At 44.2% G+C, this 19,701-nt stretch overlaps 1 protein-coding gene across 23 annotated transcripts in view; it reads left to right on the plus strand.

Annotated features, from left to right (window-relative positions):
* The window catches only part of LOC139756152 (neuronal acetylcholine receptor subunit alpha-7-like), a 586,121-nt gene that overhangs the window by 329,344 nt on the left and 237,076 nt on the right, over positions 1-19,701 (plus strand). For all 23 annotated transcript variants that reach the window (XM_071675307.1, XM_071675320.1, XM_071675306.1 and 20 more), the window contains exon 2: positions 18,397-18,536. In XM_071675307.1, the coding sequence (XP_071531408.1) occupies positions 18,397-18,536 (140 nt within the window). The remainder of the gene's footprint in view (positions 1-18,396; positions 18,537-19,701) is intronic.

The raw sequence follows: 19,701 nt of genomic DNA on the forward strand, positions 1-19,701 counted from the left end.
TTGTCGAAGACCTCCCTCTTTATCGAGACGCCTCTTGTTCTCGAAGACCCTTCCTCTGCCGAAGGTTCTATCTTTGTCCATTGTCCTCTCTATGTCATGGCCTCGCTATCCTCTGTCACAATTCTTCCTTCATGACAATCCCTTGTCTTTCTAACAAGTGCTGCTTTTGCCTTCCTTATTTCTTTGTTAATGGTCTCGTTATTATATTTTCCAACTCATAGTGACAGCCTCCATTTTCTTAGATATCATTCTTTGTCACAGATTTATACAAAGGTCCATATCTTAGAGGATGTAGTACCTACATTGCCCTTTTTCTGTGTCACAAACCTTTCTTTGACAATGATCCATTGTTCTTCACGTTGCCTTTCTATGCTACGGTCCCCATCTTTCTCAGACCTTCCATCATCACCATCATTCATTTTTCATTACAAAAATTGTTCTTTTACTCTCCTGTTTCTACAACAAATTAGAAATCATATCTGAAGATCACCTTATCATTGACCAGCTCTCTCTATATCTGTACTTCCAGTGTACCTCAAATGTACTGTCCTCCAGCACGTAACCTCGTCATAGACTTTCAGGTATCCTGTTATCCATTCTTCCAGTGCACTCCAATGTACTGTCCTTCAGCACGTAACCTCGTCATGGACTTCCAGGTCTCCCATATCTGTCCTTCCAGTGCACTGCCTTGTAATCCTTCCCACTGCTCGCCCCGGCCGTCGCTAGTCCTGGAACTCCTCCCACCATTCCCTGGATCCTCAACGAAGCGATGGGTGTAGGTTCATAACGTACATGAATCCAGTTCATAAACCAAGGAAGAGTTTTTCTATGTAGTGAATGATGAGGTATGCATGAACGAGGAAATGGGAATGAATAGAAAAAAAATGGGTCCGATGTATGATTACATAACAGCTATTGAAATAAATTCAAGCATCATATAGCGATTAAGATATATATATATATATATATATATATATATATATATATATATATATATATATATATATATATATATATTCTTTTTTTTTTCAAACTATTCGCCATTTCCCGCGTTAGCGAGGTAGCGTTAAGAACAGAGGACTGGGCCATTGAGGGAATATCCTGACCTGGCCCCCTTCTCTGTTCCTTCTTTTGGAAAATTAAAAAAAATTGAGAGGGGAGGATTTCCAGCCCCCCACTCCCTCCCCTTTTAGTCGCCTTCTACGACACGCAGGGAATACATGGGAAGTATTCTTTCTCCCCTATCCCCAGGGATAATATATATATATATATATATATATATATATATATATATATATATATATATATATATATATATATTGAGGGAATATCCTCACTTGGCCCCTTTCTCTGTTCCTATAGCTATCTCCCACACTATGAATTCGTAGCACTTACTTCAAGGCATCTCTATCAACCCTATCACTCGTTTCCTCTAGATTCTTAAATGAATCATACAAATCCTTTTATTTCTCGAAGTATTGGTCACACACATTCCTCAAAGAAAGCGCCTGATACACACACACATATGTATGAAGCTTGTTTAACAATGGCGTATTAGCGATATCTCTTCCTTATATATCAACCGACTGTCCTACGTCTTATATCTCATTCTTGTATCTCCCCTGACGATGTGATCATTACACGAAAGTGCACTTGAGAACTTATCGTGTTTCATTTTCTTCGTGTTTATCAGCATATACTAGATCACGCGCACCACTGTGACCTCTCTCTCTCTCTCTCTCTCTCTCTCTCTCTCTCTCTCTCTCTCTCTATATATATATATATATATATATATATATATATATATATACATATATATATATACATAGGTTGATCACACTAGTCCGTGATGGTAGCTGTGAAGTTGGAATCGCAATTGGGTAGGAGTTAAGATAATTCTATCTAAAATGGAATTCTTCTTCACATTCGAAACATGTTTCACGGAGACAATCCGCCTCATCAGATGCAAACATTCCATAAAGTTATTAAAATCACCATCACCACCACCACACATTTCCCCATACAAATAATTCATAAAGTTTTCTCAGATCTCAACACCACCACCACCAGGACACACATTCCGTCTCTCCTCTGCCATTTTCAGCTACACATTGGCCTGACCCTAAACCACATGGCACCCCTCCCCACTTTCCCTTTAATGGTCAGGTCAATGTGTAGTCGAAAATGGCAGAGGAGAGACGGAATGTGTGTCCTGGTGGTGGTGTTGAGATCTGAGAAAACTTTCTGAATTGTTAGCATCTGATGAGGTGGATTGCTTCCGTAAAACATGTGCTGAATGTAAGAAGAATTACATTAAATGAAATCATCTGAATTCTTATTGATTAGCTACTTCACCTTATATATATATATATATATATATATATATATATATATATATATATATATATATATATATATATATATATGTATATATATATATATATATATATATATATATATATGTGTATATATATATATATATATATATATATATGTATATATATATATATATATATATATATATATATATATATATATATATATATATATATATATATAATGTATGTATGTATATATATGGGAGCGGTGGGTGGGAAATCCTCCCCTCCAGTTTTATACTTATACAAAAGGAGGAACAGAGAAGGGGCCAGATGAAGATTTTCCCCTCGAAGGCTCATTCCTCTGTTCTTAACGCTACCTCGCTAACGCGGGAAATGGCGAGTATGTTTGAAATATGAGGCCATTTTTGTCTGTTTTCCTGGCGCTACCTCGCTGAAGCAAGGGGTAGCGATGCTGTTTCCTGTGAACGGGGTAGCGCCGAGAATGGATGAAAGCAAGCAAGTATGAATACGTACATGTGTGTATATGTATGCGTATGTTTGTATATGTATGTATATGTGCGTGTAAGGGCGACGGGAATGAATAAGGGCAGACAGTATGAATTATGTACATATGTATATATGTATATGTATGTGTGTATATATATGTATACATTGAGATGTATAGGTATGTATATGTGCGCGTGTGGACGTGTATGTATATACATGTGCATGTGGGTGGGTTGGCCATCCTTTCGTCTGTTTCCTTGCGCTATCTCGCTAACGCGGGAGACAGCGACAAAGTATAATAAATATGAATATGTGCATATGGTTGGATGGGCCATTCTTCATCTGAGGGGCCAAGTGAGGATATATCCTCTTAAGGCTTGTTCTTCTGCTCTTGACGCTACCTCGCTAATGCGGGAACTGGCGAGTATGTACGAAAAATTCCAGTGTTATTCCTGTACCCCCAAAGCCTGGTCGGAGCGTGGACCTTCATCCACCGCGGCTTCGATGATGTGACAAATATGTCGTTGGACAGACAGATGTTTGTATACACGTTGCGTGGGATTCGAACACTGGGCCGGGACACCTCTTCCTAGGGTCTAACCCGTGTTGTATATACATCTGCCTCAGGGATATATATATATATATATATATATATATATATATATATATATATATATATATATATATATATATATTATACCGGGAGGGAAAGCACACTATATTTTCCTTGCATTATCTTTAGGGAATTCATTTTGAGATGATATATTTTGGCCATATTTATAATGAGTGAGGCAGGTGTTTGAGCTGGTAACAAAGGGTGGGTGGGCCGAGGGGGGGGTGGCCCAGCGGGCCAGTGGGCCGGTGGGCCACCGGGTGGGCCAAGGATCAATACGGGCCACCTCTCTCCTTTCCCCCCCACCCTAACCCGCCTCTCCCCCCTCCCCCATCGGATATTGTCCCGTTTTCTGTGTCATACTTAGGAGGTATATATATATATATATATATATATATATATATATATATATATATATATATATATATATATATTCAGTAGTATTCTTCCCACGAGAATCTAGTGAGGCGAGAGAGCAATAACAGGTGAGTCGTGACCTCCCTTAATGACAGGTGAGTCGTGACCTCCCTTAATGACAGGTGAGTCGTGACCTACCTCAGTGACAGGTGAGTCGTGACCTCCCTCAGTGACAGGTGAGTCGTGACCTCCCTCAGTGACAGGTGAGTCGTGACCTCCCTCAGTGACAGGTGAGTCGTGACCTCCCTCAGTGACAGGTGAGTCGTGACCTCCCTCAGTGACAGGTGAGTCGTGACCTCCCTCAGTGACAGGTGAGTCGTGACCTACCTCAGTGACAGGTGAGTCGTGACCTACCTCAGTGACAGGTGAGTCGTGACCTACCTCAGTGACAGGTGAGTCGTGACCTCCCCTAATGACAGGTGAGTCGTGACCTCCCTCAGTGACAGGTGAGTCGTGACCTACCTCAGTGACAGGTGTCACATGACTCCTTTAAAGACATATGACCAATGACCCCATAATGGCTCCTTGGGAATGAATCCTCCAAAGACCATTTTCTTCCCCACAACAACCTTTATCTTCATGTGTTCTTATTGATACCATTGACCTTTGACCTTCTCATTACCGGGTGGGTAAAAGTTTAACCTTTCTACACACACACACATACACAGTACAAGTATTACTATCATTGTTCTTATTTCTATCATTGTCATTATCATTATTATCATATTATCATTATTCATTATCATCATCATTCGTTATCATTCTCATAATAATTATTGTCATTATTGATGACACCATTATCCTTACTATCTTTATCATTAATATTTTTCCTTCTTGCTTTTTCGCTCGCCATTTCCCACGTCAGCGAGGTACCGCCAGGAAAAGACGAAGAAATAGCTTAATCCGCTCAAATCCATTCTCTGCCATGTGTAATGCACCAAAACCACAGCTCCCTATCCACATCCAGGCCCCACAGACCTTTCCATGGTTTACCCCAGATGTTTCACATGCCCTGGTTCAGTCCATTGACAATCACGTCGCCCCTGAATACCACATCACTTTAATTAACTCTGTCCCGTGCACGCCTTGCACCCTCCTGCATTTGCAAGCCCAAAGACTCGATACCTGTTCCTCTCCATCCTTCCATCTCCAATTTGGACTCTCCCATTTTGTCCATTCCGTTTGTAACATGTATATCCTCTTTGTCAACCTACCCTCACTGATTCTCTGTAGATGTCCAAACCATTTCAGCTCTCTCTTCCGTAATCTTTTCGTTAGCACGCCTCTCTCAAACCCTCTCATTTCTTGCTCGATCAACCCTTCTTCTAACACATATTTTAATTAGATATTTCATCTCCGGTACCTTCAGACACTTCCGTATATTCCCATATAGAGACCACACCTCGCATCTATACGACACCGTCGGGACTACTGAACCTTCAAACATTCCCATCTTCGATTTCCATTCTTTACATGTATTCCTCAATGCTCCCATGTCCCCCCCCCCAACTAAACCAACGTATGACAACTCGCTTCATCTCCCATGATTCCATTTGTTGACGTGTCCACTCCCAGGTATCTAAAACGCTTCACTTTCTCCTAGTTATCTCCGTGCAAACTCACATTAGCTAACCTGTCTTATCTACACTACTATACCTAGTAACCTTGCTTTTATTCACAATTGATTTCAACTTTTTTCCTTTAACACACACACTCCCAAACTCAGAAACCAGTTTTGAAGCTTCTAACTCTTGAACCTGCCACCAGCGCCGTGCCATATGCAAACAACTGATTCATCTCTCAAACACCCCAACCCTTGCCAGACTGGAGACCTACCCTTCTGTCCAAAACCCTCGCATTTGCCTCCCTCGCCACCCTATCCATAAACAGATTGACCAGCCATGAAGACATTACACACCCCTGCTGAAGACCCACCTTCGCCAGGAACCATTCGCCATTCTCTCTACCTACTCGCACATACGCTTTACTATCATAAAAACTTTTCACTGCTTCTAGTACCTTTCCTCCCAAAACAAAAGTTCACTATCATTCCTACCATACTCTCTCTCGAGATCTTCAATGCCACGTATAAATCTTTCTGTTTCTCTAAGTATTCCTCACCTTGTTCCTTCTCAGCCTGAGTGTCAGTGCAAGTCACAGCCCTCGGAATCACCAGCTTCCCATATAACTCTCTGGACACACTCAGCAATCTTATACATCTGTAATCTGAATATTCACCTTTATTTCCCTCGTATTCATGGAGTGGAATTATATTGGAATTCTGCTGATCGTATGGCACCTCGTCATGATTCAAAAATACGTTAAGAATCTTAACTAACCAATCAACAACAGTCACCCTCTTTTAACAAACTCAACTGCAATACCATCCACTCAAGCCGCCTTGCCACATTTCATCTGAAGCAAAGCCTTCACCACCTCTCCTCATTTCACGAAACCACTTTACATAACTCCCGACCAAAACACCCCAAATCTGCCAACTTATTATCGAACAATCAACACTCCTTGAAAATACTGAGTCCATCTTCACTCCACCTAGCCTTTGCCTCTTACTATTTCCCCATTTGCCCCCTTCACAGATGTTTCCATTTGCTCTCAAGTTTTCCTCACGCTATTTACCTCCTTCCAAATCACCTTATTCTTCAGAAGTTAACTGATTTGCGCTCACCCCAACTCTCATTTGCTCTCTTTTTCAGACCCTGCACCTTCCTCTTCACCTCCTGCCGCTTTGTCTTGTACATCTCTCAATCACTCGCATTCCTTCCCTGTAAGTAACGCCCATACACATCTCTTTTCTCTTACACAAGCAACTTGACCTTGTTATCACACTACTCATTACCCTGTTTTACCTGCCCACCTCTCACTTTTCTGCATGCTTCACACTTCTCTTGCATATGCCAGCACTGCTTTCCTAGATATCTCCACTCCTCATCCACTACCCTTGCTTCATAAACTCTCTCTTTTTGCCATTCCACACCAAATATCTCCTGGTATTTCTTCACACAAGTCTCTTGTCTAAATCCACTTACTTTCACCATCTTCTCACTCTCATCTTTTCACTTTTCCGAAAGTCTCTGGAAATCTCCGCCCTTGCCTCCACCAAGTAATGATCAGACATCTCACCAGCTGCCCTCCCTCAACACACTGACATCCAGGAGTCTCTAATTTTGTCCATCAGTTCGCAAATAATCTGATAATACCCTCTCCCCATGTCTCACACTTACCCACGTATACCCATGTATATTCAACTACACAGCACACAGCTCCGCAAGCTGTTCACCATTTCCATTCACATGACTGAATACCCCACTTCTTCCGAGTATGCTCTCAATTGCCACATTATCCACTTTCCCATTTAAATCACCCGTCACTAATACCCGGTCTTTCGCATCGACGCCGCTTACACTCTCACTCAATCGCTCTCAAAACACTCGTCTATCTTCTTTAGTCCTGCCATCTCCAGGCGCATAAGCGCTGATAGTCACTCACCTCTCTCGTTCTTCTTTTACCAAAGTCAGTTTGTGGCTCACTTCCTTACTCTTTCGCACTTCCACAACTCGTCATTCAGCAGAAATGTTACCCATTCCTTAGCTATCCCCCTCGTACACTGACCTCTGCCGTTACCTGAAAGACATTCCCAAACCATATATCCCCTTTACCCTTGAGCTTCGTTTTTCTCAGAGCCAGAACATCCAGGTTCTCCTCGAACATACTACCTATATCTCCTCTCTTATCTTCTTAGTTACATCCTCACACATTGACAAGTCAATCTAAGAGTTAAGAGGAAGAAGAGCACTCCTACCTTGGCTCCTACATCTGTTCCGACTTTTAGAAATTGAAGTACATTATTATTATTTTGCGCTACCTCGCAAACGCGGGAGACAGCGACAAAGTATAGAAAAAAAAAAAAAATTATTATTATTATTATTATTATTATTATTATTATTATTATTATTACGAAGTGCAAGAGATGTGTGGGCAGCAATTTCTCCCCATTTCCTAGTGATTTTATCAATTATATTTTCTTTTGTCTACTTGCTCGCCATTTCCCGCCTCAGCATGGTAGCACCAGGAACAGACGAAGGAAGGCTGCATTTGCTCATATTCATCCCCTGTGATTGAACTCGATTGTGACATGGATCATTTTCGGGGTGAGGTCAAAGAGATGACCTTCGCTGCACCTTCATCGCTAAACTACATCTTCACCAACGTTTTCGATGCAATTTCATCTTCATCTCACCCTCATCTTCACTACACCCTATTTCTCGCCGCTTCATCATCACTACACCTGAATCCTTCACTTACTTGTTATATCTAATAATACATGATTATCTTTATTGCATCACTGGTGTTTACCATTTACTATATCACACCTGTATCTTTACAGTAGCCTCATCTTAACTAGGTTCAAGTTCTCAAATTATCATTATTATCTGTTATTATTATCATTTATCATTATTATTATTATTATTACACACACATACACGGGTTTCTGTGGCGTAAAGTGGTTAGCGTTACTGAACGTGATTCAGCACGGGCCAGCCTGGGGTAGTACCCGTATAAGTTCGAATCCTGGGTGTGGCACTCGGCCCGCATCCAACCCAGGTGTTAATTCTCCCTTCGGGGCTAGTCGATAAATGGATACCTGGCGTAGGCCACAGTGTAAATAAGATAAATAACGGTTTATTGGACGTAACTGGAAATATACAGCTGAGATATTACAGAACTGGGATATTACAGATATTACAGAAGTGGTCATGATTGTTACCACTTGTCATACAAGACCTTATGATTAGGGTAAGCTGGATTACATTTCCACACTTGGGATGCTCATATGGGTGAGGTATACGTTTAGATAGCCAGAGTAGTAGATATTCAGGGATGTTCACAGAGTCAATGTTATGTTTTATGCATTATGGGCTTGATTGAACATTACTTGATGAACAGTGACATTGAAACAGTAGTTGAAGCGTGTGTGTGTGTGTGTGTGTGTGTGTGTGTGTTTGTAGTCATAGTTATGACATGGTGCATACATAAAAGGTTAAGAAACAGGACGACAGTGTAAAACTTTCTCCCTGTAACATACTAATGGAAATCAGACACACACACACACACACACACACACACACACACACACACACGTGCGCACGCGCACACACTCCTATCATAATGATTCTCCTTCGCCATAATAGACTATGTTTATTACAACAGTAAACATGAATCGGTTTCACTAGAGAGCCTTACGAGTCGTCCCCAATCTTCTTAACCGGTTTCAACCACCAGTTCTGTATCCTCTTAACACCCCCCACGAACACGGCTGGTCGACCCGTAACAGGACCGTAGATATGATACAACGGAATACAAACACAATACAGAGGTGTTCAAACAGCAACAGGCCACCGGGTCCTGTCTAGGCTCCTTGCGGTAGTGGAATAGATCAGAAACTGGGAGGAGATGAGTGTGGTAAGAAGAGAAAGACGTGCAAATGATTCAGAGAGGAAAAGTATGGACAGTCGAGGACTTAAAGCCAAATATCTAGCAAGTGTCGTCTTAAATGTATCTGATTTTGAAACTACTCCAGTTGCAAATTATTCCGTGGTTCAAAAATTTTGTTGAAGAGAATTTGCGTCTCCTCATTCGAGTTAAACATTTGCCCTCGAGTTGGTATCGATGTCTTATTATGAAATCAGACGCATTCATCCGTAAGTATCTTGCTAGATCGAAATTATCAGAGCCTTTGATGATTTTGAATACCTCTCTGAGATAACGTCTTAACCTTCTCTTCTCTAAGCTAAAACGATTTAAGCCTCTTTAGTCGGTGCTCATAGGGAGATATCTTGGTACCGCTCCTCAGCACTGTCTCCATTCCATCTTTATTATTTTTTCTTATTAGGATGAACAAAACTGTAGACTGTTGATATTCAAGGTCGAGACGCAGCAGTGAACTGTAAAAAAAATGTGAGGATAATTTCCTTTGACTAATGTTCCTAAGTCCTGCCTGTGAATCCAAGAATTTTGTCCGCTCTTTTAACTGCTTCTGCTAAGTGCTTACTTAGATTTATGTCACCAGAGATTATGACGCTGTCTTAGTCTTTTTCTTCGTTTACCTTTTTGTAGTTCAAGAGAGTTTATGCGGCAGCTTGCTTCCCCGTTTTTGATAAAGTGTAAAGTTTTTAGGTGATCGATGTCAAAGTCAGTGTCCACCATGTGATTCTCATCCATTCGATTGTCTTTGTCAGTTTAGAGTTGCAAATGTCCAGTATCCGTTGTAGATTTATTTCGCAGCTTAATATCATTTGAAAATTTTGATAGTACGATGCAAGCCATTATCAATATCATTAATATAAATGAGAAAGCAAAGCTCTTGCGTCTGACTATTCTAAGGCTTGATCACTGATCATCATCTATTTGTTTATGGCCATCTAACCAATTTCCTAGCCACCGAAGTACAACTCCATGTCTATCACGTGTCTGTAAATTTGCTAGTAAGTAACCTGTGAAATGGAACTTTCTTGAAGGATTTTTGGAAATCTAGATAGATGACAACAGTTGATTTAGTTTATTCACACATGTTGATTATATCAAAATAGATGGGGCAAATTTCCCAGACATGAGTGATATCGGTGAAAACCATGCTATGAATCGTTTATCAAATAATGAAGGTCCTCTTCAGTGATTTATAATTTTCGCCCGAATGATGATTTCCACAGTTTAACTAACTACAAAAGATAAGCTTGTGAGAAAAAATTTCCTCCCAGGGACGTAGTATTACCTTTCAGCAGCAGCGGTGTTATCCTGCAAAACTTCCAGTCTTTGGCACTTCCCCAAAGCAAATGACATTCGAAGGTACAGCCAAGAGCATTTTTAGCCTCATTGATTGCTTTAGGCTAAAACTTATCTTAGCCTTTCATTTTGTTTACTTTTATTCCATATAGTCCTTACAGTTAATCTATAATTCTTATGATAGTCTATTGCAGAATGTTCTTATCGTAACAATAGAGCTGCTTTTGGGACATGAGTTGTCTTAGTCGCCAATACAGAGGAAAAGAAAAAGAATATTGAAGATCTTTGTCATGGCTTCGCAGTCTTGAACCAGGTCACCGTTTTCCATGATTAATAGACCAACTGACTGGGTAAAAAGACTCTTCCTTCAGGCATATCCATAAAACTCCTTGGGGTTTATTTTAACTATTTCCCGGAATATAGGCTTCATAGGGATTTTGTTGCATACATTAAACTTAGTTTCTTTGGGAAATTTACATACTTTATCAATCAAGGTAGTTATTAGTTTCTTTGAAATTCTTATGTACTATCTTTTTAGACGACAAGCAGGTCTTTGTCATCGTTCCATCATCTTTGCTACATATTGGAAAAAGACCGTCAACTGCTTTGAAAGTCTTACTGTAACCTTTCCAGACCACGTCCATATCATTCTTATTCACCATATCATACCATATTTGTCTGTCAAGAGGAATACAAAAGTAATTACATTTTCCAGATCTACTTTTTTCTCTTTTTTTGTGGCTTTTATGATGACCAGCATTACAGACAATGTCGGAAGTGACTTCAAAAGTATTTCATTTCGGCGGTCTCTTACACCAATTTTCATTTTTTCTTTCTCCAACTTCAGCGTTGTTAACGAGATCCTCGTGCGTGGCGAGAACTAAATCTAATATGGTCTCGTCGCGAGTCAGTTTTCCGGGTAATTGTATTAGGCCAGTATTAAGCAAATTTAGGTTGAGCCCACCACACTTGGTGGCTTTCCTCCCACCTGGCTGTCGATATGTTAATATTTCCCTTCTATAGTCGAAATGAGTTAGTCGTTCGAAATGAATTCGTTGTAGAATTTCTGCTATAAGTCTTTCATCCACATCTTATGCCTTTGCTGGGGTGTCTGTAAACTAATTGTATCGTTATTTTCTTGCTTTTAACTTTTCATAATGAAATCGATATTATTAGCAGTCTCGACATTTTTTTTTTCTCTCTCTCTCTCTCTCTCTCTCAGCACTGGATTATGACGAGCTTGAAAAAAGATGATGAAGACATCATCTCTTAGGTGGCTATAGGTTTGTCGTGGCCCTGAGCAAAAGGTTTGATTGTGGTCTCCCAAGAGGATTACTTTTGATCTGTAAACATGTCGAGCAGTGGATTACTTTTGATGATCTAAGAGCAAGTCGAGCAGTGGATTACTTTTGATCTATAAACAAGTCGATCATTTTCGTTTTCAGTTCCACTATTCGTCCCGCCCATGAAACTGTGATGTAAGTATCTTAACAAAATGTTGATGACACGCATAGCAGAAATCAATTCAAGTTATACAATCAATGTGGCTCCGGGCAGATGCCCGATTTCCTTTCGGCCTACCACCACACCACAGCCTATTTCACATCCCCTACCACAGTCAGAGCGTATACCTAGGAACTGAGTACGTGGCTAGGAAAACCCCTGGGAGATCTTCAATATCTAACCAAGATTGAGAAATGCCAACCTTATGATTGTCTCCCACCGCTGTTGTGTCTGACTCTCAAATTTTGTTATGTTTACTGCCATAATTAACATATAAACATTCAAGGATTCTCTACAAAAGTTCTCACTGGGGTGGATGGGCCAGGTTTACACACGGGATGCACTCAACGCACGTGTCGACTCACTAAGGACCCTGCCAAAACGCGCAGCCCTTCTCCCCTAGTTCGTTCAGGTGTGGTTCGTCCCTCGTGAGCACAGAATTCTGCCACCACAAGTTTATCAACTTCGAATAAACTGGTGATGTTTCTGCAGCGGCTCCTCCGATCTCTCTCGCCGTCCATCAAGACGTCTTAGGTATATATGCCCGACGAATAACAACTGTCGTTAGCGCCAGCACCGACCTCCTCTGTACCGCCGATTACATCAACTCCATTGATCTCTAAAAAGCCTTTGACCTCACGTCTTATGGTTCAGGTCGAGAGTCACGCCATCAGTAGCTAAGGGTCGTATCGTCGGGTTCAAGGGTCGTACCGCCTTGCTCAGCAACGGTACCGCCACGATGAAGGATTTCTTCCTCCTGCAGGAAGCCTATAGTAGGAAGGCAAGGTGAGATGAGGATATTTTCTCCTACAGGAGTTCCTATGAAAGAGCTTTTGGGCCAGGTAGGTTGACAGATTTTTTTTTTCCCCCTCTGCAGGAGGCCTATAGAAGGGATCCTGGGCCAGGAAGGTAAGGATATTTCCTGCCACAGGAGGCTTATGAAAGGGGACCTAGAGACAGGGAGACAGGACCTTAAGGTGAAGCAAGGATATTTTCTTCTCCTGGTCTCGACTCTCACTGTAGCTCGCGAAGCCTTGAAAAGCTATGGAAACCCGGACGCTGACGGCAACCCCGTCCCACTCCATCTGTACCGTCCACAATAGGGAACGCTACCTTGGGCATGGCTCTGTCAAAGGCTATACAATTCACTCGTAGCTGTTAGCTGCGCCTACAGCGTCTGGCCATTGTACCTCACCTCGCGTCCAAGCAAAGCTTCTTGCTCTCACCCGACACGAGAACCAACTGGAATGTGTCGTGATAACTTTGGCCGCTGCGACACATTACATATATATATATGTATATATATATATATATATATATATATATATATATATATATATATATATATATATATATGAACTGACTCTAGTATTTCTGCTCTCCAATGATTCGTAACACACACATACACACACCGCACTGTGATACTAGTTATACAACCTCGTACACAGGTGTCTACTCCCAGAGGGGGTGGCGCTGAGGAACTCTTTCTCTGGACAACACGATAATTCAACACACGTGGCCTATCAAAGACTCGCCATTAAGAATTCCTTGTGGTGGTGCCCCCCGCTCGCCACCCCCCCCTCCCTCTCCTTGTGATGCCTCCCTCTCCTTGTGATGCCTCCCTCTCCTAGTGTTGCCTCCCGTTCCTTGTGATGCCTCCCTCTCCTTGTGATGCCTCCCGTTCCTTGTGGTGCCTCCCTCTCCTACTGGTGCCTCCCGTTCCTTGTGGTGCCTCCCTCTCCTGGTGGTGCCTCCTGTTCCTTATGATGCCTCCCTCTCCTAGTGTTGCCTCCCGTTCCTTGTGGTGCCTCCCTCTCCTACTGGTGCCTCCCGTTCCTTGTGGTGCCTCCCTCTCCTGGTGGTGCCTCCTGTTCCTTGTGATGCCTCCCTCTCCTAGTGTTGCCTCCCGTTCCTTGTGGTGCCTCCCTCTCCTACTGGTGCCTCCCGTTCCTTGTGATGCCTCCCTCTCCCGGTGGTGCCTCCCTCTCCTTGTGATGCCTCCCGCTCCTAGTGGTGCCTCCTGTTTCTTGTGATGCCTCCCTCTCCTAGTGTTGCCTCCCGTTCCTTGTGATGCCTCCCTCTCCCCGTGGTGCCTCCCTCTCCTGGTGGTGCCTCCTGTTCCTTGTGGTGCCTCCCTCTCCTAGTGTTGCCTCCCGATCCTTGCGGTGCTGTGACTGGCCATCAGTGACGAGCACTGATCATTGGCCAGCAGTGACGAGAACTGATCACTGAAGTAGACGTGTGCTGTGCAAGGCAAGGGAAAGGAGGTGAGGAGAGGACACAACACTATCAATTCCTTCAAGTTTTTCACTTACACACACACACACACACACACACACACACACACACACACAGGGGTGTAGTGGGCGATAAGAGAGCGGGAGACTGGTAGTGTTTACTGAGTATGGCAGCCAACCTCCGCTACACTGACACTCCCCATTTTCATTATGGATTCCCCCCCAACCCCCCCCCCCCCTCCCTCACTCTCGCCGGCCTCCCCCTCCCTCGCCACCTACCCCAGCCCCGGCACCATACTGGTCCCTCCGCTAGGCGAGCGGGGGGAGAGCAAGAGTTGGAGGAGAAGCACGAGAGAGAGGAGGAGGAGGAGGAGGAGGAGGAGGAGGAGGACATATAGAGAGGAAGAAGGGGAGGAGGAGGAGGACATATAGAGAGGAGGACGACATATAGAGAGGAGGAAGAGGAGGGGGTGGAGGAGGACATGTAGAGAGGAGGAGGAGGAGGAGGAGGAGGAGGAGGAGGAGGAGGAGGAGGAGGAGGAGGAGGAGGAGGAGGAGGAGGACATATAGAGAGGAGGAGGAGGAGGAGGAGGAGGAGGAGGAGGAGGAGGAGGAGGAGGAGGAGGAGGAGGAGGAGGAGGAGGAGGAGGAGGAGGAGGACATATAGAGAGGAGGAGGAGGAGGACATATAGAGAGGAGGAGGAGGAGGACATATAGAGAGGAGGAGGAGGAGGACATATAGAGAGGAGGAGGAGGAGGACATATAGAGAGGAGGAGGAGGAGGACATATAGAGAGGAGGAGGAGGAGGACATATAGAGAGGAGGAGGAGGAGGACATATAGAGAGGAGGAGGAGGAGGACATATAGAGAGGAGGAGGAGGAGGACATATAGAGAGGAGGAGGAGGAGGACATATAGAGAGGAGGAGGAGGAGGACATATAGAGAGGAGGAGGAGGAGGACATATAGAGAGGAGGAGGAGGAGGACATATAGAGAGGAGGAGGAGGAGGACATATAGAGAGGAGGAGGAGGAGGACATATAGAGAGGAGGAGGAGGAGGACATATAGAGAGGAGGAGGAGGAGGACATATAGAGAGGAGGAGGAGGAGGACATATAGAGAGGAGGAGGAGGAGGACATATAGAGAGGAGGAGGAGGAGGACATATAGAGAGGAGGAGGAGGAGGAGGAGGAGGAGGAGGAGGACATATAGAGAGGAGGAGGAGGAGGACATATAGAGAGGAGGAGGAGGAGGAGGACATATAGAGAGGAGGAGGAGGAGGACATATAGAGAGGAGGAGGAGGAGGACATATAGAGAGGAGGAGGAGGAGGAGGACATATAGAGAGGAGGAGGAGGAGGACATATAGAGAGGAGGAGGAGGAGGACATATAGAGAGGAGGAGGAGGAGGACATATAGAGAGGAGGAGGAGGAGGAGGAGGAGGACATATAGAGAGGAGGAGGAGGAGGACATATAGAGAGGAGGAGGAGGAGGAGGACATATAGAGAGGAGGAGGAGGAGGAGGACATATAGAGAGGAGGAGGAGGAGGACATATAGAGAGGAGGAGGAGGAGGAGGAGGAGGAGGACATATAGAGAGGAGGAGGAGGAGGAGGAGGACATATAGAGAGGAGGAGGAGGAGGACATATAGAGAGGAGGAGGAGGAGGAGGAGGAGGAGGACATATAGAGAGGAGGAGGAGGAGGAGGAGGAGGAGGAGGACATATAGAGAGGAGGAGGAGGAGGAGGAGGAGGAGGAGGAGGAGGAGGAGGAGGAGGAGGAGGAGGAGGAGGAGGAGGACATATAGAGAGGAGGAGGAGGAGGAGGAGGAGGAGGAGGAGGAGGACATATAGAGAGGAGGAGGAGGAGGAGGAGGAGGAGGAGGACATATAGAGAGGAGGAGGAGGAGGAGGAGGAGGAGGAGGAGGACATATAGAGAGGAGGAGGAGGAGGAGGAGGAGGAGGAGGACATATAGAGAGGAGGAGGAGGAGGAGGAGGAGGAGGAGGACATATAGAGAGGAGGAGGAGGAGGAGGAGGAGGACATATAGAGAGGAGGAGGAGGAGGAGGAGGACATATAGAGAGGAGGAGGAGGAGGACATATAGAGAGGAGGAGGAGGAGGAGGAGGAGGAGGAGGAGGAGGAGGACATATAGAGAGGAGGAGGAGGAGGAGGAGGAGGAGGAGGAGGACATATAGAGAGGAGGAGGAGGAGGACATATAGAGAGGAGGAGGAGGAGGAGGAGGAGGAGGAGGACATATAGAGAGGAGGAGGAGGAGGACATATAGAGAGGAGGAGGAGGAGGACATATAGAGAGGAGGAGGAGGAGGACATATAGAGAGGAGGAGGAGGAGGACATATAGAGAGGAGGAGGAGGAGGACATATAGAGAGGAGGAGGAGGAGGACATATAGAGAGGAGGAGGAGGAGGAGGAGGACATATAGAGAGGAGGAGGAGGAGGACATATAGAGAGGAGGAGGAGGAGGACATATAGAGAGGAGGAGGAGGAGGACATATAGAGAGGAGGAGGAGGAGGACATATAGAGAGGAGGAGGAGGAGGACATATAGAGAGGAGGAGGAGGAGGACATATAGAGAGGAGGAGGAGGAGGACATATAGAGAGGAGGAGGAGGAGGACATATAGAGAGGAGGAGGAGGAGGAGGACATATAGAGAGGAGGAGGAGGAGGACATATAGAGAGGAGGAGGAGGAGGAGGACATATAGAGAGGAGGAGGAGGAGGACATATAGAGAGGAGGAGGAGGAGGACATATAGAGAGGAGGAGGAGGAGGACATATAGAGAGGAGGAGGAGGAGGACATATAGAGAGGAGGAGGAGGAGGAGGACATATAGAGAGGAGGAGGAGGAGGACATATAGAGAGGAGGAGGAGGAGGACATATAGAGAGGAGGAGGAGGAGGAGGAGGAGGAGGACATATAGTTCTGTCTATTCATGTATGATCATATGTATATTCACGTTATCATTCAATGTATGTTCATGTATTCACGCAGTCGTCCACCTGCCCTGCTCCTCCTCACCCACCCTGACCACGTATATCACGGCTGCTGTGGCCATCCCCTCCCCCTCCCCCCCCCACCCCCCACCCCCACCCTGACTCCTGCATGACTGCCATAGCCACCATGGGCAGCAACCCCACAACCCCACAACCCCACAACCCACCCTTTTATTCCTAACCCTGGACCCCTCACTAACCTCAGTACCTCTACCTCAGGACCTCCCTAACAAACCTCAGAACCCCAGACTAATCCCAGAGCCCCCCCGTAGACTTCTACACTAGAACTCCATAATTAATCCCAGAATCCCTTAACTAATCCCAGAATCCCTTAACTAACCCCGGAATCCCTTAACTAACCCCGGAATCCCTTAAGTAACCTCGGAATCCCTTAAGTAACCTCGGAATCCAAAAGGGGTTTTTATCTCGGAACACCTTACCTAACCCCAGAACTCCTACGTACGTTCAATCTCAGAATCTCCTGACTCACCCCAGAACCCCCAGGTCCTTCTAGATTAAAACCCCGTAACTAACCCCAGAACTCCCACGTATCTCTACCCACGTATCTCTACCTCACAACCCCCTAACTAATCCCAGAACCCCCATCTCGCCCCAGAACCCACACAATAACTTCTACGCCAGATCCCCTAACCCCAGAACCCCTAAGGACCTCTACATCAGAACCACAAACCCCTGAGAACTCTTAACTGCACAATCCATGAGGACTTCTACATCAGAACCCCTTGACCCCATAACCCTTAAAAACTTCTACATCAGAACCTCCTCGCCCCTGAACCCTTAAATACATCCACAACCGCCACAAAACCCCTAACCAAACCCAGAGAACCCCCGTCCTCCCCCCCACCCATAACCACCAACACACACGTACCTCCACCCACCAACACACACACACACACACACACACACACACGTACCTCCACCCACCAGAACGACCGGCCAACTAACTCTGTCGTCGTTGTTTACAGAAGCGACGTGTGGGCACAATGAGCGACGACTGCTCCACGATCTGCTCGACAACTACAATCCGCTGGAACGACCTGTGGGCAACGAGAGTGAACCAGTGGTCGTCTCCTTTGGAATTACTCTCCAACAGATTATAGACGTGGTAGGTGACCCTGCTGCCTAAGAACCAGAACCATTGTGATGAAGTCAAGATAACCATAAAGATAATACAGATAACTGGTCAAGATAACCATAAAGATAATACAGATAACTGGTCAAAATAACCATAATGATGTACCAGATAATTGGTCAAAATAACCATAATGATGTACCAGATAATTGGTCAGAATAACCATAAGAATATAGACATACATAACAGAAGAGAAGAAATGATCAGTAATGACCAGTTTTACAAAATTGTCTTGTCTCTATCAATTATATCATAGAAAAAAAAAAAGCTGTTGACAAGTTACTTTTTTTACCACTAGCAGTTGCTATCTCAGTACAATGGTATTATCAAAACCTTTGCCTCACATTAGCACTACGCTATTAATACCATACATATGTAATAAAAAAGAAATACTAAACCTATTGATACTTCTATCAAAATGACCAAAATTGTTTTTCCACTTATATATAAGTTTTTAAGAAGAAAAAAAGAGATGATACTATGATAAGAAGAAAACGTAGTCCTGATACCTACTGAGCCTTGGCCAAGTTCTTGTTTCATATTGCTTTCCACGCAGAGAGAGGCGGAGGCTCTCACTTGATCCTCCCGTTTGAGATTTATGAAGGATCGCAATGTCTAAGGAGGATTTGTTTTCGGCTCATGTGGTATCAGAGGAAAGGTCTTATATATATACATGTCTTTAGCAAGTAACCACTTTAGTCCATGGCCTATATATATATATTAAGTATGTGGTAGACTAGTGTTGCTGTGTTTGGTGTTTAGAAAGCTGTTGACTGTCATTTAACTCTTTATTACTAGCTACATATAGATCATCCGACCCATCATCACTAAATCAGAAGATATCTGCTCTGATATATATATATATATAAAAAAAAGAATTCTTTATTTCCCCCCACATTCCCTCCCCCTCCCCTCTTTCTTTCCCCCAGTTGGAGATTTACCAGTCATTAATCTAATCAAAATCCCTTATCGGTCTGTGTAGCCCGGAGTGTCGGTATCTGCTAGGCCAGAGAAAGATAAATGTTCACATCCTGATGCAAATGACGAGTCGTCTCCTCGTACTGACTGTGGTTCTGATATTGTACACTCCCGGCTGCAAAGATTCGAAATCCTTTAAAAAAAAAGTATATATATACAA

The sequence above is a fragment of the Panulirus ornatus genome, chromosome 20 (genome assembly GCF_036320965.1).
Source record: "Panulirus ornatus isolate Po-2019 chromosome 20, ASM3632096v1, whole genome shotgun sequence".
In the NCBI taxonomy this organism is placed as follows: Eukaryota; Metazoa; Arthropoda; class Malacostraca; order Decapoda; family Palinuridae; genus Panulirus; species Panulirus ornatus.